At 35.9% G+C, this 22506-nt stretch overlaps 1 protein-coding gene across 1 annotated transcript in view; it reads right to left on the bottom strand.

Moving 5' to 3' along the window:
* The window catches only part of LOC114478848 (receptor-type tyrosine-protein phosphatase S-like), a 123924-nt gene that overhangs the window by 51996 nt on the left and 49422 nt on the right, over positions 1–22506 (bottom strand). The window contains 3 exon segments of the mRNA XM_028472137.1: positions 1281–1292; positions 2667–2777; positions 15972–16160. Of these exon segments, the coding sequence (XP_028327938.1) occupies positions 1281–1292; positions 2667–2777; positions 15972–16160 (312 nt within the window).

The following is a 22506-nucleotide window of genomic DNA, read 5'->3' as shown; positions in this document are numbered from 1 at the left end:
AGTAGACAGTATTTACTATAGTATATAGTAGACAGTATTTACTTTAGTATATAGTAGACAGTATTTACTATAGTATATAGTAGACAGTATTTACTTTAGTATATAGTAGACAGTATTTACTATAGTATATAGTAGACAGTATTTACTATAGTATATAGTAGACAGTATTTACTATAGTATATAGTAGACAGTTTTTACTTTAGTATATAGTAGACAGTATTTACTATAGTATATAGTAGACAGTATTTACTATAGTATATAGTAGACAGTATTTACTATAGTATATAGTAGACAGTATTTACTATAGTATATAGTAGACAGTATTTACTATAGTATATAGTAGACAGTATATACTCATTGAGTTTGTAGTGTGTAGTATGAAGTGTGACATTTTGAACACTGCCATTGTATTTTTACTAGTACTAATAAAGCTTTGAGTTGTTACTACTAAATAAACCAAATTTGAGTAGAAATACTCTAAATGTGAGTACGAGTTGAGCTTATCCATGGTTGATATAACTATCATCAAATTATCTTTCCACGCTAATGAGTAGCAAACCACAACATTTAATGGTTTTCTTGTCATTTTGAGATCATTTTGAGATATACGGTAGTTATTCAGTATTTGAACTGTAGTGTAGCAGCAAACGGGACAGATGTGATGACAGAGCAGCAAGGACTCATGGGTAAACAAGAAGATCATTGCAAAAAGAAAGAAAAACAAGGTTAGCAAGACATGACTTGACAGAAAGTTCAATAACATGACGTTTGGAGCATATCAGTAGAGGGTTGAACACAGACACGGTGCCATGCGTTCTATAGTCAGTCAGTCAGTCAACACTAACACACATGCAATGATGCGGCGCTCCTATCTCTCTCTCTCTCTCTCTCTCTCTCTCTCTCTCTCTCACTCCTTACCATGCAAACATTGCCTCTTTTTTAATCTTCCAATTCTTGGGTCTCCATGACAACAAGATCATAGCATGCAGAAGAAAACATTGATCGGGGAGTGAAGGCAATACCGAGGGTTCTGCACACGAGGCCTCACAATGCAGACACTGCACACGCCGCTGCGTAGGCGGAGCCACTTCACCATCGCAGGATTTATCTATTCATTTACACATCTACACCCAATGTCCTCTAAATCATCGTCATCATCATCATCATCATCATCATCATCATCATCATCGGTTTAGTTTCCCTCTGTTTCAATAAGAGAAAAAAAAAACGCTTTTTTCTGAAACAAAAGAGTAACTAAAGAAAAGAAAGAGCGCACCAACCTTCTCGACGCTCTGAGGGATGGAAGGGGGTTGATGCAGAACACAATGACGTGAGGGGGGAGGGGGGGGAGAGAGAGAACGGGGAAACACAGAGAGAATAAAAACGGCCAGCGCAAAGCCACTCATCTCACACACACACACACACACACACACACACACACACACACACACACACTACTGTACATACACACTGTTCAACTATTCAACTCCACATAAATAGAATTTTGAACATAAGTTACAGACTTCCTGTATTAACCCTCGGGGCACCTTTGGGGACCAAACGTGTACCTTCTGCAGCGTTGGGGTCAATTACATTATTCAGTTTTCAATTACCCATGTTCAATTACAATTAAATTATATATCAAGCAATTTCAAAGAAAATATAAAGAAATTATCTTTACGTTGTCTGACAATTTTCAGTCAAAATGAACTTATTAATAGCAGCAATGGCTGGAAAACATGATGCTGTAAATGTATTATTTGTAACCAGGGCCATGGATTCACAGGTATAGTTATGAAGAGAAAACATGTACAGTGATTGTAAAAGGTGTGTTTCACTTTTATTATACATATATATTATATGACAGAAAGGGCATAAAAAGGTAAAAAAAAATACAGAAATATAATGAAAACTTTATATCTATGGTTAGGTCTGGAGTTGTTGAAAAGATCTGATGTGGAAAAAACAGGGGGAAAAATTATCCTACCAAATATTCCACTTTTCACCTTATTTTTGAAAAAAAAAAAAAATAATGCATATTTTGTATTTTTCTTATTGAGAGAAATTGTGTTTATATGACAGAAAGGGTATAAAAAGGTTAAAAAAAAAATACAGAAATATAATGAAAATGTTATATCTATGGTTAGGTCTGGAGTTGTTGAAAAGATCTGATGTAAAAAAAAATAAATACGATATTTTTACGACAGTTTTATGAAGTGTACCGTTTTGGTTCCTAAGCTTAAAGAGTTTCATTTTTTTTCAAAGGTGCCCCGAGGGTTAAAAACTCCTACAAAGACTGGGATTGTTTACAATCCAGTCTAGTGAGTCCACATTAATATTAGAGTAAAATTGAATTTGTGATCAAATCACACTAAGAATACTTTAATCTGCCTTAAGTACAGAAAACACATCCTTAATGTTTCCATGCAGTTAAACCAGGGTCTGTTCCCAACACCAAGGTTTAAGGTGGACTTGTTAAAGTGACAGTGAGAATTACCAAAACGACAGGGTCGACATAGAATATAGACGATGGATAGGTTAGTAATATGTGTTAAAGAGCACACTGAAGAGAAAACGTATTCAGAAATACCCAATGAGCAGCTTTACACAGCACTGACTGGTGTGTGTCGCGTTCAGGCACTTTGCGTGATGCGTTCGTGTCATACCTCGCACGTAAAGGTTTGCAGGAGAAGAATAGCGCACGCCTTGAGAGTTGGTGGCCACGCACTCGTATTTTCCTTGGTCCGTTTCCTCGCTGTTGTCGATCTGCAGCGCGCCTGCAAAGCAAAAAATAAAAAATAAAATAACGGAATGTTTCGACAACTCAACAAACAAATCTGACCAAAAACACATAAACCAAACCAAATTAGATTAAAATAAATGAAAAATGGACTATTGTGAATAAATCTATTATTTGTTTTTATCTATGAACCCTCCTATTATCCTTTAAATATTACAAACACATTTTATCCTTGGGGTCAATCTGAGCTTAGTTCTCATGTTGTTATTATTATTATTATTATTATTATGAATGTTAAACATTGAATGGGGTCAAAGTGACCCCAAGGATAGTAGGAGGTTTAATTAATTAATGCATTTAATTTTTTAATTTAATTTAGAGTTGACTGAAAAATACCAAATATACCGACTGACAGTGTGCATGTATTCACCTATTCTTAATGAAGGAAAGGTTATTTACTATAGGTCAGTTCTCTCCCAACACAGTTTATAGGTTAATAGACCAGAACCCATTTGGGAAAAAGCCAGTAGCAAAATATTCTTTAATATAACCATCATGATATTAAAGGTCATGATATTTTGCAAAGTAAACAAGTGTTTATTTACTGAATTTGGCAAATTTTATCTCAGCGGAGCCACATTATCAACCATTCATGTCAGCATTTAGAATAATAATGAGCATTAATACAGAGAAGAACAGTGAGTTTGTGTTGTCATTTCATGTGTTTTGGTGTAATATATCTTTTTTGTGTGTGTATTCATTTTGTGTAATTTTTTTCTCATTTTGTGATTTCTTTTGTTGTCTTGTGTATCTTTTACTGTGTTTTTGAAGTCATTTAGCATATTTTCCTCTTATTTTGTTTGTTTATTGTGGTTTTGGGTGTTCTGAGCCAATTTGTGTATTTTTTTGTGATTTTGGAGACATTTTTTCTCTATTTATTTTTGGCGTTTTTATTGTCATTTTGTAATTTTATCATTTTTCTCTCATTAGATGTTGTGTTTTGTTTGTTGTTGCCATTGTGTGTTTTTGCAGTATTTTTTTTTGTATATTTACTTCAGGGGCCACTCAAAACTAGAGCAAGGACCGCCAGTGGCCCCCGGGACCTGTTTTATTGATTTGTTTTTTAATCAATCAATCAATCAATCTTTATTTGTATAGCGCCAAATCATAACCAATGGTATCTCAAGACACTTTACAGTAGAGCAGTCTTAAGGACGGACTCTTCATTTTATGGATACACACATATGCATATATACGTATATACACATACATATGTATGTATCCCACACTCAACATGAATTCATGACAGTAAATCATATGTTCAGACCCTTAATAACTGATCACTTCCCTCATTCAAGCACATTTATCTTCGTTAAAATATACGTGTTCCTCTCAAATTTTAAATCGTGTGTTTTTGTCTGTTTGCGTCGAGAGAAATACAGTTTTGTGCATTTTTTTTCCTTTTCACGATTTCTTTCAAAGTCAGTTTCTGATGAGATGAATGTGATGGAGCAGGTTGAAAAACTGTGCTAGTAATTAAAAAAACAGCAGTAAGAATAGAATAGAATAACAGCAGCATTGGAAAAAAACTAAACAAAAAGAACAGTTGACGAGTGCTGCATGTTTAGGGGTAGAACTGGGAAGGTAAAAGACCTGGAGGAAAAGCTTCTGTCATTGCTGCCAGTTAACGGCAGAAACAGGAAGTGAGCGTAGAATAGCAATCAGTAACTGATACTGAAGAATGAAACCATAGAAAATCAGGATTCATTCTCATACTCGAAAAGTAATAAATGTTGTTGCTTTTGAATCCGTGTACTGTTCGTTCTTTGTTCATTCGGTTTTAAAACCAAATCAAAATAACAAATAAACGGTGTGGTTAATTTGTTTTTATGACTTAAAACCAAAACAGAAATACAGAAAAATTAAAAATCCGACAAACAGCGTTTTTCTGTAAAAAAAAAAATCTTCTTCTGTTTGTGAGATATTTGGATATTTACAGGGAAATTAAAGCGAGAACTGAAGTCCGCTGCACCTGGTTTCACTCCCCAGGTCAATAGAACTGTTTAGGATTTATTTCATCAGTTTTCTGGTTCTGATCATGTTTTCATTCAGTCTGTGGATGTTTTAGCTCGTAAAAAGCTGCTCATGTTTATGTTACGTTTTATGGTGTTACGGTCCAAATAGTATCCAGATAAACTGGTGACTGACTATAGACTGTGAGGCTGGTGTGAGGAACAATAGATGTTAGAACTTCTACCATTTGACACTTTTGCAAAAACAATTACAGATTTTTCTGGGCATTAAATACATTTATTTTGCACATTATAAATACCTCTGACGGCAGCCATCAACACACACGGAAGTTGATTACAAGAAACAAGGAGCACCAGTAGATTCATTACACCACCTTTGGTGCCTTTAATCACATATCATGTATGCTTTTCTGTTTTGATTTATATATATATATATATATATATATATATATATATATATATATATATATATATATATATGTATGTATGTAAACAAAACAAACAACCCGTTTCTTCTATTTTTTTTTATTTGGTTTTGAAACGAAATAACCAAAGACCGAAGGGTACACGTATTGTACTGCAAGCCACATTGTAATTTGGTGGAGTTCTATAGAGTTTTTGAGTTTGGAGAGAGTGAGATATCGACAACTTATATGACGATTTTCAAAGAGCCAGACTAGATACCAAATTTGGCCCGTGGGCCTTGAGTTTGACACATGTGGTGTACGGGAACATCTGTAACCAGTATGGACTGGAATATCCCATATCACGATGGGATACAGAAGAACAGGACTAAGATCCTGTGGGACTAACAGCTGCTGGCAAACCAAGCGGACATTGTTGACGAGCAGCAGCAGGAGGCAGTGGTTACAGATGTGGTGATATCAGCAACATCAGGAAGAAGGAATGGGAGAAAGTTGAAGCAAACTATCACACAAACAGTTTATTCTCCATGCACTGATCAGGAAACAGAAACATCTAAAACCTTCCGTCTCTCAGAAGTTCAAAGCGATAAGTTTGCCGCAGCCAAGCTCGCTGAAACACTTGGTTTTTCATCAGAAATACAGACTTTGTCTTCCTCTTCTGTCTTTTCCCCGTGGTACGGGATGGATTTGGAAAATAAACAGGAATAAATCATCTACTTTACATTCTTCACACTGTGGTGGGGGAAGAAGAAGAAGAAGAAGAAGAAGAAGAAGAAGAAGAAGAAGAAGAAGAAGAAGAAGAAGAAGAAGAAGAAGAAGAAGAAGAAGAAGAAGAAGAAGAAGAAGAAGAAGAAGAAGAAGAAGAAGTGGACAGGTGGAGCTCTGCAAACAAGCAGCCATCTGACAGCTGAACGTAGCTCATGTTGCTAACAATCAGTGGGAATCGGGAAATCTCCTTCTATGCAAAACATGCCATTACCATAAATTGTGGAATACATGTGTGCAGTAAATATGGATATGTAAAGGTCAGCAGAAGCATAAAAATAAACACAAGCTACTGACAGGAAGCAGGCGGCAGACGAGTCACATAATTGATCCGTCGCGATCCAAAAGATGCACCATTGTGTAATGAAAACAGATAAAACTAGACAAGACCTGTATTTGCAATTGAAAATTGAAAAAACTGTCAAAAATAACAACCTGTATCTGGATTTGGTTTTTTTTTTTTACTAATTAAGTTGAAAGTAATAATGCAGGAAAAACAGAAGACTGACCGTGACCTTAAATATGACCTTAAGTGAAGGTCAAGGTCACACATTGACAGGAAATGTTGTTCAATGGTACCAGTCTGAGCACTGTATCTCAATTTGTGCCCAAGTTATAGGAAAAAAGTATTTTTTTGTTTTGGCTTATTTTCGTCGTCCTGAGAGCGAGTTATTGACCTTAAATATGACCTTGAGCGATGACCCCTACCAATCTTTTTACTGGTAGGTCGTACAGCTTCGGTCCATAGAAATAAAATACTCGACTTGAGATGATCTTTTCATAAATGTAAGCATCAAATTTGTACAATAAATATTCATAGAGATATGAAAAATGTTGGTTTTTGACACTTAAGGCGACTTTGACCTTGACATTTTGGCTCCAAAACAGGTCGACTGCACATCCTTGACATTTTAGATGACATATGTGTCATTAGTGCTGCATTAATAGCCAAGGAGGAGTTCTAGGACAAAGGAGTTGCGGAAGAAAAATAATAATAAGAACACCTACGATTACAATATATTTGCCAAATGTCAATTGCCAAATGCATCTAAGAAATAAACAATGGAGGTTTGGTACGGGAAGCTAATGGAAAGCCGTTGGTGATTTCAACCATAGTTGAGCTCTACTAGTACTCAAAATGCACTAAATATTGGTTTACGAGCACACAAGAAGACTTTACTAGAGAAGCAAAAAGTGCCACTAGTAGTACCAATAGACAATAATTTTCAGTAGTAGGCCTAGTAATAGTGAGCTTTAAAAGCCAATAAGAGGGCCTGGAAGAACAAATTCATGGCTTGCCACTGGCTTTTGAAAATATTTCAACCAATCATTAAAATTATCCATTAACTGCTACAGGTAAAATATTATTTCATAAAATTGTCTACCGCGAGCGAAGCACAGCCACTAGAGTCAAGTGTGCGGCCAGAGCCAATTGGTGAAGAGCTTGAGTCGCAACGTGAGCACGCACCAGACGTGCACGCACACAGCCAAGCAGACACGAGTGAGAGAGACGAAGATAGGTTAAGGCTCTTTCACAAGTTTTGAGCTCCCGTAGACTTCTCTTTTGAATGTTCCTTATTTGGTGATTACGTTTCAAAATGTTTATTTTCATTTTATTTTGAAATCACAACGGTATCAACGTTGGCTACACCAGACGAAGGATTACACTGGAGAGGTGGAAGGGCCGTCTGAGCAGCCACGCTCACACTGATATAGTAGCAAAGCTCTCAAGTGTCACGCATTGGGAGTGAGACACACACATGTGTGTGAGCCCACAGAGGCTTAGCGAGTCACACACACACACTCGCTAAGTTACATCTGTTTGTATATTAATTATTAACCTTAGATGATAAGCACCCTGGCACTAAGAAATATTAAATGCTAAATAAATAGTTTTATTTGTACAAATGTATGTGTCTTATCAGATTCTACCTAAACCGCCACAAATATTTATCAATTTATCATGTTCATGTCTCATAGAATTAAACCAGGGAAATCACACACACTATTTTACTTTGCACCCACAAATAAACCCCTTTATAACACTACAGAGCACAGAGTATGTACACCTCTTTGTACATCCAACCTTCAAACACATACTCATTGGCCTTAATTGACAACTCTACTTAAGCTCCTCCCACTATATGAATACATACTTCCGACGGGCACTGTACTAGTACAAGTAAATTCAAAATATCTCACTAGTTGTACTAATAGACAGTTTTTAGTCTAATAGTAGTACTAGTAAAACTAAAGTATTCACTAGTAGTACTAGTAAACCTAATGAAAATGAAGTAGGAGAAATTATAACCAAATCCAGCTCCCTGATTGGTTTTAGTATTTTCAAAAACCAATGGGAATCCTGAATTTGCTTTTCCCCGCCAACTATGGGAATATGAGGTTCAGTAGTACAACTAGTGACACCTTCTGCTTCACTAGTAAAGTGTACTCATGCACTAGTACTCCAAATTTGAGTAGTAGTAGAACTGAACTATGGTTGATATCACAAACTGTATCTGAATATTTCTAACCACTGATGCTATAACATATACAGTAAATGTGACTGTCAGATGAAAACAGACACGTCCTACCACTAAAAACAGATCCACTGCAGCTTTTATTTAATAAAACCTTGTTTGGAGGTTGAACAGTTCAAAATGAAGTAGTTTTAGTAGAATTTGCCACAACTTCAAATGTACAAGAATGTTTTCCGTTAGCACAAACCTAAATCTAATAAGTTAAAATGAGAAATCCTTTGTGCTGACACACTGAAAAAGTAAAGTTGAGAGCGTAATGTAATACAGTTGTTGAATGAGTTTCCATCCACAGTAAATTGCTTTGACCAGCTAGTTATTCTACAGAGTGGAGAACTCCAGACTCACAGGACGATATATTAACAACACAAACCTATGCATGCATTTCAGAATAAAAAAAAAGTTTTCTTTTTGTTTGGTTGATGACTGGCAAAGGTTAGAAAAGTTGCTTCTCAAGTAGTTACGCTTTCTTTAAGTGGAGTTTGCATGTTCTCACTGAGTAAGAACTCAGGGTTTGGTCCAAACTTTGGTTTTTCTTCTTAGTTTGACTTTTTCTAAAGTAATTAGCCTTTAATCTCCTTGTTTCACTTTGTCAGCGATTCTTCCTCAGGTGAAGTTAAATTAAATTACTTAAAAATGACCTAAAGGAAAGCAGTGACAGTCCCAGCAGCTTTTAGCGTCTCTGTGCTGTTTGCAGGTTCTCAATGGCCACGCATCGGCTTACATAATAAAGCTGCGTTTGCTCGCACTGTCCAAAACATTTAGGTCAGCATAAATGAATGGAATTCAAATACACAGCGGAAGAAAAGGCTGCCTCCGGTTCAGCAGCAAAATACTGTCAATGTGGGTTCACTGTAAAGTTTTAGTGTAAAGTTGTATTTTAAACTCAAATATATATATATATATATATATATATATATATATATATATATAATGGAAATGAAATGAACTATAAAGCTAAATGAAGTAATAAATTTGAAATAAATAATTAAATTGTACTTATTGTGAACTTTTTTTTTTACTTTTGGACTTTTGGGATAAATCTACCCCTGTAGATTTAATATTAACTTTTGTTTTAATGCCATATAGAATAACTGAAAAGTATGTCAATATTTAAATATAGCCTTACATTAATATATTTGTTTTATTATGTAAACAATACTTACAGAAAACTTGATAAAACATCTATAATCACATGTCAAACTCAAGGCCCGGGGGCCAAATCTGGCATTCTGAGCATCTAATTCGGCCCGCAGCAGAAATGATGGTAAAAAACCACGAATCATGTAAATTACCAAATAATTCAGTTAAAAAACCCAAATTGAATGAAACGTCACAACATTTGCAGGCCTCATAGTTTCCCTATGCGTAAATATCACATGATGGCAGACATTTTTCATCTCAAATTGTTTGAAATCCTGCAATTTTCCACATTTTTTTTTCTTCATATTGCTCACTCTTAGGGTAAAAATACCCCATGTGGGATCGTCTGGAAATAGAATGATAAGATTTCAAACAATTATTATTATTGTATTTTTAATTTTAAATATTAATTTATTTTTTCCCAGTTAAAAAAAACAATACATCTTATGACAGAAATAGATATATAGATTATTCTTTCTCAAAATAAATCACACACAACATCAAACGACTGTATTCTATACTTTCACTTTCACAAATATCAATTTAGTTCAAAGAAAATGAAGTGTGAAAATATCTGAGTTGGTGTATATTGTCACTAATACTGGCTACTTTGTATTTATTTATTTTTATTTTTTAACATTTATTTAACCAGGAAAGTCTCGAGAAAGTCCTGACAGCAGCCAGGGTTAAGGGATGGATTTGAACCATTGACCCTCCGGTTACAAATTTGCTTCCTTAACCACAAAAAAAGTCTCTGGGGTCACCAGAAATTTGTGATATAAAAACAAGGTCACAATAAGAAAAGGGTTTGGAAACACTGGCTTAGGGTAAAGATCTCGGTCCCAAATGTCAGAAAATAGACATATACGGTATTTACCGCTGATGGAGAAAATAAATTAGACAATTTTGCATTGCTGCGACAATGCAAGTGGGAATGTGAAAAAGGATTGCCAACTCCTTTGGCTGTATGTGTTTATTGTCAATGTACACTTTTTTGTACACATTAGCAAAAGCTTAGATATTTGTAGGCAGTACTCAGAGAGAATGAACAGCATTACGTTAAGTCATTAAGAATTTAACAAATTATTTAGAGTCAGAGTTACAGACATTGTGTCTGGACAAGATTTGAACCATGTCACTCATGATGATTGCTCAAAGGAAGGCAGAAACAGGCTCTGATCACATCCCACCAAAAGTATAATAATAATTGAAGCTATAAATTGTGGCTGTGGCTGCAGAAGTTTTCCTCAAAGTTCATGAGCAGCAGCTGTCGCACTGTTGCAGGCCTAATCAAGCACTGCTAGGATTGCAAAAGCAGCCACATTTGCAAAATACCTTAAATTACATTAAAAGTAAGAGTTAGCATTTTACACATTAGATAATATCATTGTCACTGAGGAGCAGAACATTTTGATCTTTGAATGGTGTCATTCGGTTTAGATTTGCATTAAGCATGAAAAACACAGTCACATAAAAAAAACATTTAAATGTATTTTGGCATAGTATAACCTCTACAAAGATTAGACAGTGGATAACATTTTGGTGCTAAAATTGTACCTCTGAGTTAAAAATTGACAGAGATATAGCAGTTTACAGTAAAAGCATAAATTAAATATACCTCACAAATTACATAGCATCATTCACACGAAGCAGTAGAACATTTTGACATTTGAATGGTGTAGATCGGTTAGTAGTAACACGCCAAAATATGGACGGAAGAATAAGGAAAAAAAGTGGACCTTCGCATTCCCACAATTAATGTTAAGTTGAAAGACAACGATGTCAGGAGAAGTTTAGCTCCATTGTGTCCCATATGTTTCAGACCAAAGAGTGTAGGAGGGAAACCCCGCCTTCATAATGGTGAAATACATTAGCTGTGAAACGACTCAGTAGGTCTATTTAGTCAGATTTCAGTGGTGTCACACGCCATTTAATGGAACTCCAGTAATCCCCATGAAAGTGTTTCTAAGACCCACCAGAGGAAGAACGGAAGCAAAAAAAATAAAAACAACCAAAGAAAAAAACACAAACACAGACAGTTTCTAAACAGATTCCATGGCAGCCGTCCAAAGGGAGCTCGTCGTCGTCCATTAAGTGGGAGCATTTCTCTGACGTTGCTCCCATTAAACACATCTTAAAGCATCCATAACACATTTGGCTGCTGCTTTGTGCCGAGCTAAGGTGTAACTGATTCCCTTCCACTCATTTTACCGCAGTATGTGGTTCATTATGCCACGGTTTGTTTGTTCTGGTCGGTGATGCTGCTGGTGATTGGAATCCCATTAAAAGCGTGTGGTGAGTCTGACTGACGTGTGACTTAATGCAGTGGGGTCGCCAGATGCCATCAAGAAACTAAGAATATTTTCTGAACAATTTCGGCCCATTTTTGCATATTTGTACCCTTTTCTGCCACTACACCAAACTTGCCATATTTTAATTAATTTTCATCACTTTTTCTTGCCACATTTTTGCTCAATTTAATGCATTCTTGCTACATTACTCCCATTTCTGACACTTGTCTATTACATTTTTCACCTCTTTTCTTATGTTGACAGACTATTGTCACTTTTAACCTCTTTTCACCATAATTCATGCTTATTTCTGCCAATTTAACCACATTCACCATTTCTCATGCCTATTATTTGCCAGTTTAAACTAATTGTTCCTACTTTTTAAATTACATCCGAACCCCCTCCCTCCATTTCTGCCACTTTTAAGCCAATATTGACACTTTGAACCCTTTTTGACACTTTTTCTGTCAGTTTTTTTTTTGCTAAATTTAATACATTTTTGCTACATTACTCCCATTTCTAACACTTCCCCATCATGTTTTTTTTCACTTTCAAAACATTTTCAGTTATAAACCCTTTCCACTGCTTTCCCACCTAATGTCACATACGTTGACCCATTATTTTTAACCTCTTTTCATCATAATTCATGCTTACTTTTGCCAATTTAACCACATTCACGATTTCTCATGCCTATTATTTGCCAGTTTAAACTAAATGTTCAAATATTGACACTTTTAAACCTTTTTTTTTTACCACTTTTTCTGTCTGTTTTTATCCACTCTAATTTGCAGCTTTTAACCAATTTCTGTGGTTTTTAAAATCCCATTTCACCACCTTTTCCACCATTTTTGGTCACTTTGAACCCATTTTATTAGTGATTAAAACCAGGATTTCCATCTTTAAGATGACTATAATAATAATAATAATAAACATTCCTGGATAACAGTGGATATTATTCAGATGAATAAATAAATGTGGTTATCACAGATTCATAGAACAATAGACCATCATTTACTGACTTTATGGATGGACCCCAAAAATCTCTCCCCTTTATTCCCCCTTATAGATGGTCCTGTCTCCACATGACTGTTCAAGGTTGAAACCAAAGCAAGACAAAGACAAAACACTGAAATGAACCGTTATGTACTGTGCTTTTTGTGTGTGCAAAAAAATGACAAACGCAGTCATCATGAGGGACTCACAGCTCCAAGGCCTCCATTAATAATAAATTAGCAACAAAAACAGCAACAACAGATTATAAAATAACGACCACGGTAAATGCTCTCTGTGGAAATCTGCTTTTTTTTGTGGTTTTTATTTGAGGTTCTTAGGATTTAAATCCACTCTTTCACTTGCGTGCATGCTGCAGTTCCTACATCACACTTCACCCACATATCCAAGGCAGCACGAAACGTTTTCACAGCACGTTATCTTCTATTTCTACAAATCAGCAAATTATTAGTAAGTTACACTCCAAATCCACAGTGGTGGTTAAATAAGGTCTTAGAGCAGGATTATGCAGGCTGGGGATGTGCTGCTGGAGGTGCACAGGGCAGTAATAACAGCAACATTAGACGAATACCAACGAGCTCCAAGATGTAAGAAATGCACTTCATATCCTTAATTAACTTCCAAAGCTAAGTAGCGAGTCATGTTTTTTTTTTTCTGTTTTTTTAAAATTTGATACCAAACCCCAGCACTCCTGGTACTTGCACTGTAATGACTTTAACAAATTATGATTTTTTTTCCTTGTTGGTTACAAGTGCGAGAGTTCCCATTTGCGGCAATCAAAGCCAAAATTGTAGCCGATGGCAACATAAAGAGGCCAATTTTGACAGTGGAGCACTAAAATGTGATAATGTGACATACGGAACAAAAAAAAAGAATTGTTCTTTTGAAACCATTTTACACTAACATCTTACATTTGTAATTTTTTATTTTATTGCATGCTCATGTAAAAGTTACACGCGAGCACTTGATACTGGTATTGCGTAAGCGAGCATGTAAAAGTAATTGTTTACCCTAACCCCGTTTTACGTGCGTGATTAAAACTATTATGTGCTCCCTTAACTACTTTTACGTGTTCAACCTTTACGTGAATATATATATATATATATATATATATATATATATATATATATATATATATATATATATATATACAAATCCCTTTAGGACAAGTGGCTTCCATCTAGGGCTGGGCAATATATCGAGTTTTCTATTTTGGCAATATAGAAAATGACAATATCGCCTATATCGAGACATATCTAGGTTTTTTTTTTTTACTTGTTTTGATTTATACAATCAGTACAAATCCCAAATTCTAAACCTCTGGTACAGACATAGGCAACTGTCAGCCCAGGGGCCACATTCAGCCCTCGGTCCAATTTAATGCTGCCCCCCAATGTAAATGTACAAAATGACAGAAAAATACACTAAACTAAAGAATCACAACATCAACAATTACAATGAGAAAAACACGGAAAATACTCCAAAAACACACAAAACTACGAGAAAAACGTTCAAAATTACAGAAAACAACAACAAAAATACACAAATAAACAAGATAAACAGGAAAAATGACTCCACAAACCCACAGTACTAACAAATAAGCAAAACAACAACAGAAATACACAAAAAAATACACAGTATGAATCAAAAAAACATATTTTACAGGAAAAATACACAAAAGGACTACAGAAATGCACAAAATGCATCACAACGAGTAAGACACAACAAATATACACAGAATGAGAGAAAAACACAAAATTACAATAAAAACTCTTTGTTCTTTCTTGTATTAATGCTCAGATCACTCATTATTCTAAACGCTGACATGAATGTTAATCATGTGATCAAACACATTTTTGTGGCTCCACTGTGATAAAAGTTACCTACGTCTGCTCTAGTATCATATGATATTTTCATAGTTTGGTAAAGATAAATACAGGTACCCTTTAGTCTTGGCAGGTGTCTATAAATACCTCTTAAAACTCACCGTATTCACCAGAGGAGCCCATTTCAAAGTCAGGCCCTAAAACTCTACTAAATAAATGTTTTTTAGTTTTTTCAGTATGATAGCTGTGTAAGCATCGTACATCCAGCTGACGTTCCTATTGGTGAACTGCAGAATAGAGATAGAGCCAAAGTTGACAAAGCGTGCTGGTGATCAGCGGAGGGTGTTGGCTGACAGCGTGGAGATATCAGAGCTGGCAGCTACGCAGGAGCTCGGAGAATATGGATGAAGAAACAACAAAATGGTTTCGCTTCCCCATCACTTTCACTCTCCCCGAGGATAGCTGAGGGAGAACGGCTGAGACAAAGAAACACGTCTACCCTCGTAGACACTGTGTCATCTGTACAGAGGGGCATAAACAAAGCGAAGCGAGGGCTAAACGCCATCCGTCTGCACTCGTTCTCCACATGTCCGCTCTCGCTTTATTCTCTCTTTCTCATGGTATCAAAAACGCCTCATTTGCACTTCATTTTTCACTGTTTAGGGCAGAGCGATGGTGCTTTCCGATTTCAACACAACGAGCCAATTTCATTGTGGGTGGGTCAGGATGAGGCGTGCATCAGCAGAAATCATAATGTGAACAAACATAAATCAGCTTTTATTGATTCAGAGATCTGGGGAAAAGGAGGAATACGGACTGTTTGGAGAGGATTGATTATGATATTAGGTGATCATTAGGATTCCCCTACAAATGTGCAACAATAATAAAAACCTGCATAGAATTGAAAATGCTGTATTCACTCAACAGTCATTATATAGTGGTTTTTTGGTCATTCCTTTCTTCCATACCATTTACCAGGGCTTAATAAGGATGACACAATTATCTTTTTTATTAAAATGGCTTTAATAAGGCTTTACTTCCCCAGAGGATGTAGATAAACTCTATAATCCATCATTCATAATTAACACCTATTAATCACTAAACTCCAAAGTAGAGGGATTTACCTGATAGCGGCTGAAAGTGTAACTATTTGTTTGGTGACGGGAACATTCAATAATCCCACTAATACTGGTCTAATCTCACCTGATCGGAGCTGTTTGATGCGACCCAGGCTGGTTCCGGGTTCCACGGGCAGGAAGTCTTTGAACCAGGAGATCTCTGGGTCGGGGATGCCGCTGGCAGCGCACAGCATGGTGGCCGTCCTGGTCCGCTCCACCACCTTCAGCTGGGGGCCCATGTCTATACTGGGGAAGCCGAACGGCAGCAGATCCTCTGAAAGAATAGAGCAGGAGCAGAACGTGAGAAAAGTGCAAAAGAATAGTTAATAGTATCATCATTAGTTTAGATTTACTCATTTCTTATCATTTATTAACTGAATATATTCATTTTGAGAGATGAATCACATCCCTCATGTCTTGCACTGAAATATTTTCCAGAGTTCACAGCAAACATGGTGACGCTGCTTTTAGTTGTTATGCTGCAAAAAAGTTTTCTCTACTGAGTATGACTGAGAGGGAGATTTTTAATCATATTATTGTTGATTTCATGTTTTTTTTTACTGCTGATTTTAATGTTCTTGCATTGTGTATGAAATGTACTGTACACGTTTAGTATCTGTTTTGCCTTTACAAAATACAACAACATTTCTAACTTTAAGTGTAAGTACCAGGTTTTCACTGACCTGCAACTCGGGGGAAATTAAAAAAATGCCTTGATTATGGGCGTTGCTCCTGGAGTAGTTAAGACACGACCAGTCACAGCAGCCCCGCCCCCACAATGTGAAGTGAATTCATCTTTAAACTGTTCATGTAAACACTTAATTCCTAATGCTAATTTCATTACAAATTAAATTTACCTGTAAATCCGAATTAGGTGGCTGGTTTATCCCAATTTTAATTCCGATTGAAATAATTCCCCCTTCTTGTAAACACTTAATTCCGCTTTAAGTTAATTCTGGTCGTTCTGCGCAGGCGCGACTTGCCGTGATGACGCGCTGGTGACGACATAATCCAAGATGGCCGCCCGGACTAGAGCCAAGACTATTTATTTAATAAGAACCTTAGAAGACATAGATATAATGAAACTAGTGAATGGATGGAAGTATAAAAATGGAACTGGCTTCATCGGACGGTGATACTAAGACGGAGTAAATGCGTCCCCGTAGGCTGTAATATCACCAAGTTTATCATTGTTCAAGTTGTTAGAGCTAATATCTTTACCAAATATTTATTCCTGGTTATTGTTTTTCAGAGTTTTATTTACTGCTGATTAGTTCATATCTCCTGCTGCTCCGTGGGCCAAAGTGTGTTATTGTCGAGCTGTTACTTCAAAACTACAAACAAAATAAAGGTGAAAACATGTGGTCTTCTGTCTTACAGCCAACGATTAAAGGTTTGTTGTGTGTTTTTCCCGATAGACGTGATACGTCACGTTCGTCCCCTGTCCAATCAGAGCCTTCCCAACCCCCAGACCTAAAGCGGAATAAATAAAGCAGAATAAACACGAAGCAGAACACTTTAATTCCGAATACTTTAATTTTGAATATTTAATTCCGAATTAAAAAACATCATGTAACCGTGGCGACTGATCTAATCTCAGCCAATAGCGACACTACTTTTTTCGCATGATTCCGCGCTGCTTGACTTTTGCCACATGTTTTGCGAGACGTCTGTTGGAGAACATATTTGTACCTGTAGAAACTGGTCAATCATTTCTACGGGTACAAATGTGTTTTTCCACAGACGTCTCGCAAAATTAGTTGCAAAAGTCAAGCAACGCGGAATCACATGAAAGAAGTAGTTTGTGCATCTGTAGATTGGAGAAGTCGGAACCGCAGAGTTGTGCTTGTAAACGATCATTTAAAAAAACATGCAAGTAAATGTTGGACTACAAGTTTGTAGTTGTAATTTTATTTGTGTAAATATCAGTCTATGAATGTGTGAATACTTTCTTTGGGTTTAAATTTTAAATCTACAGGTTCACATTTTTTCTCATCATTTGTGACATTAAATTAATTTCACGTCACATTCTAAAAACTATTATTATTATTATTATTATTATTATTATTATTATTATTATTATTATTATTATTATTATTACCTTCATATTAAGGTGCTAAGGGAACCTAGAAAATCTCTTTCTTGCATAATTTTGCACACAAGGAACTGAGCTACAGTTTTCCATCTTGTGTTTTTAAAAACTAAAATTAACGCCCACAAAAAACAGGAATGACTTCTCGTGTTTTCCCGTATCTTGTGTTGTGGTCTGTGCATCACTATCATGGCTGTACCGGTTCCACGCCATTTGGAGTGCAAAAAAAAGCGATTAACGTGATAAAGTCCCAGCCCTAATAAATATCTCAAATTAATTGCACTATTTTCAATCTGAAATCTATCTTAATCCAAACATAATGCACTAGTTAGAGGTGAAAAATGACCAGATTGGTCCTATAATTACAGTCAGTTCTGTCGTACTTTTCATCTTCCGTGGCGGAGCACTAAGACCTACTCATAAATGCAGTGATGAGTGTGACTCCCTCACATCTGCTGAATCTTTAGAAATAGAGAAAGTGATGAACCTTTGATCAAAGCCTCCATCTCACTCCCACTGCTGTAGCTGGTTGGTTATTAGGTGATACAGCAGGCGGCCACGAGCACAGCCGGGAACTTTGTGTGTGTGTGTGTGTGTGTTTGACGGTTCCATTCAGAAGTACTCTAAACATACCGCCCAGTCAGCATGTGTGTGTGTGGGGGGGGGTGCTACTTTAGTGCAGACACACACAGCGTACGTTTCCAACCTTAAAAACACATGTGCTCTTTATGGAGGACAAAAAAAACTAAATTAAAATTTAATTAATACATAAATCAATGTAAAAAATTGAAAATTAAATCAAATAAAAGTGGAAAAAAATACGAAAGTTAAAATTAAAACATAAATACATAATTAAATTAATAAATGCAAACATATTATTATAATGTTGTCCAAAAATGTAATATAGATAATAAAGAAGAGACTAAGATAATTAATTTTATTTTATTTATTTCTTGTATTCATTGAATCATTTATTTTACACATATAAACAGTTTAACACAGACACACTTAGGACAGCCCCCTCATTTACATTTATATTTTGTTGCAAACCAAACTTGCCAAAATAATTAAAATAAATAATTTTTGGACAATATTTATGCATTTTTTTAACTTTTGTATTTTTTCCATTTATTTGTTTGAATTTAATTTTCAATTTTCCTTTTTTGTTATTTAGTTATTCATTTATTTTTAAAGGCAGACGCCATGAAAGGCATTGCTCTGTGTTACGTTCTGGTAAAGATTATTGTCTAATTACAAGCTGGGAATTGAAATTAAATGAATAAAAAAAAAAAAAATGCAAAAATTGTAAAATAAATACACCATTTAGGACAGTACCCTTATTTACATTTGTATTTTGTAAAAATGGAATAAAAAAATGAATAAATTAAAAAATTAAAATAACAGTAGAAAAATTAAAATACAAAATAAAATAAAATAAATCTATATTTCATTTGTACACAATATTTTTTTATGATTTTTTTTAACTTTTGTATGTTTTTCATTTATATCTGTTTATTTGTATTTCCTTTTTTTAATTTTCCTTTTTTTGTTATTTTTCACATTTATTTTTTTATTTATTATTTTGGCAGGTTTGGTCATCCAATTGTCAGTGGCAGGCAGTGGTTGCTCTGTGTTATGTCCTGGTAAAGATTCTTGTCTAATAACTACGTGGAGACGCTCAGAAAAGCAGCAATTACAAGCTGGGATCAAGATGGGGGGTGGGGTGGGGGGTGGGGGGGGGGGGTGGGGGGGGGCATTAGGGGGCGTTAGGGGTAATAAGGACTTGTTAGCCTGTAATTGTTAAAATGCACCAACGATTAAAGAGGCCGATCTGGGATGTGTCTGTTATTATGTTGGGAACGATGTGTGTGCGTGTGTGTGTGTTTGTACATAATTGTTTTCATAGCTCTGCTCTGATTAGCGTCTCTCGCACAAATTTGTGCAATATGTGGAATAACACGTTCTGATGAACTACGGCCGGGCCCGCGGAACGTCTCAGTGCCGAATAGCACGTACCACGTTCCCAAGAATTCAGTCAAATGACTCGGTTCCACCGAGTTAAAAGGTTCTAGACATCCACTCATTGAATATCCATGTCAAATTACAGCCCGATTCAACGAGCATTAACGGGCGTGGCACATACGGAGTAATGGACCCCATTCATATACTGTATTGGTATGTGTCAATGATTCGGTACCACCAACTGTCGTAATATTTGACTCAGAAATAAATGAGAAAACATCTTTAATGGAAATTGGCAAAAAAAAGGTTGTGGGTCCCCTGGCCCTCACATTGAATTGTGCAATGCATAACCATAATCTACGATGAATTACCTTTGAAACGATATATCACACGACTATGTTCCCATAAATTTGGAAATTACCGGAAACTGCATTCCAGTCTAATGAGAACTAACAGAGGAGTAGTCATTTGAAAAATGGGGCCCCCTGGAGCCCCCGTGACACATACGAGGTAATGGGCCCCATGTATATATTGGTATGTGCCAATGATTTGGTACCACCAACCGTCTTAATATTTGACTCGCAAATAAATGAATAATAAATGGATAATTGGACTTGTTCGGGCTCTGAGCGTCGATGTGTACACACCTATAGATTATTTTCACCACACGAAATATCATTCGGTAAAAATCCTTATTGCGTCATTGACACATACAACTGTGTTAACTAAAATAACTGTATATAAGGTGAAAATATCCTGCTGTGATTGTTTTTCTTCTAATAATAATAATAATAATAATAATAATAATAACACTGTTTGTTTTGAGTTAAAATATGTTCCTACAGTTAATTGTTAATTTTGAATACTGTCCATTTCAAAATGTTTAATGTGTATTTGTATGCATGTGTATGTATACATTATACAGTATCCTTTTTCTCTGCTACTGTACCAAAATACCTTAATTTATATTTGTATAAGGTTGTTATTGATCACTGTTTTTGTCTATATCTGGGGGGCTGTACTACGAAGCTAGATGACCTCTAATTGCGCTAACTTCTGGGATTTAATCAGTGTGTGTTGGACTACGAAGCTCGTAATGTCTTATGGAGCTAAATCACCATGGTAACTTAGGCTGAACGACTAACCTGGTCAGGACTGGGTTTTGTTCTGGATAAGATCTGAGTGAGTACTGAAGTCCCGCCTCTGTAAGATAATATAAATATAAATATATTCCACCTTATGATGTAGACTGATCTGTATGAACGCAGCATCAGAGACACAGACAGTATCTGTTTATTCTGTGTTTATGATCTCACTAATTTAAACATCATTAACACTCATCAATTCCTGCATTAATTACTTTCTGCTTTTACTGCAGCAACAGTGTTGTTTTTGGTGTGAACTATGGATTTGAATTTTTCATATTTTTAAAGAATTATTCTTCATTTGTGACGTAAGTTGCTCTCCAGTTTCTCTGTGATTGTGATTCGTCTGACACTGTAATATCTACCTCTGTCACTAGAGTGAGCAGGTAGCCAGGCTGAAATCAACATGCTTAACTAAGCTTGTTGTTATCCAGATTGGTAGGACAGCTTCTGTCTGACGGACAATGTTTGGTTATGTGAAGCTAATGGAGATAAATCCTGCTTTCTAGTACAGGCCCTAGATGTCATACTACACTGTTCTAAATAAATTGTCTTCCTCATACATCAACTCCAGCCAAAGCTCTTGATTGTGAGCCGAGCCTCGGAGACGAACCGGAGCTGAACACGTGGTAACGTCAACGTGGTGTTTTTTTTTCCTGCTATACCTGACCACATGACAGACACAAACCATCTGGTCCTCCGCACTCTGCGAAAGAACTGAGAGTGTGGAGATAGAATCTATGGCTCTTGCTTTCTCTGCTTCCACAGCCATCAGTGGCAGGTAGAGGCTCAGCAGATTCATAGGAATGACAAGTTGTTGCTGACGTGTCGGCAAAGGAAGGAGACAAGACGAGAAACACCAGGAAAAAACAGCTCTCGTGCATCGGAGGAGTTTGAGATTGTTAATGCAGGGAAGAAGAAAAAATAGAATGAAATATCTAGACCGTCTCGAGATTCTCGTGTAACATAAACAATAATGCAAAAATGATGAGTAACATAATTGATAATGTTGGTGACCAACATTTGCGTTGATGCCATGTTTAATGTTGTAAATTTATGATAAAATCAGGCCTGACGGACACTTTCTGCTTCATTTTTGCTGCAGTAACGTAACATGAACTGTGAAGACGAACCAACCTAAAGTCTCAAAAGTTTGGGGCCATTTCACTGAAAACTTCTACGACACAGCTGAAGTAAAACTAAGTGAAATATGTTAGAATCAAAGCAGCAAAAAAACTAATTTATCAAAAAAATTTATCTCAGCATTTCAACATGGTTGAAAGGAAGACAATGGTCACATGACTCGAGAGGCAAAAAAATGACTTCATATGTATTTCGTACTTAAAACATTTATGGATTATGTACATTATTTTGGGAATTTATTTTTTAGAAAGAATTTGGGAAAATTGCAATGAAAACTG

This window comes from Gouania willdenowi, chromosome 17, assembly GCF_900634775.1.
Source record: "Gouania willdenowi chromosome 17, fGouWil2.1, whole genome shotgun sequence".
Lineage (NCBI taxonomy): Eukaryota > Metazoa > Chordata > Actinopteri > Blenniiformes > Gobiesocidae > Gouania > Gouania willdenowi.
Note: the sequence above shows the minus strand (reverse complement) of the source record. Positions and strands in the feature narration are given on the sequence as shown.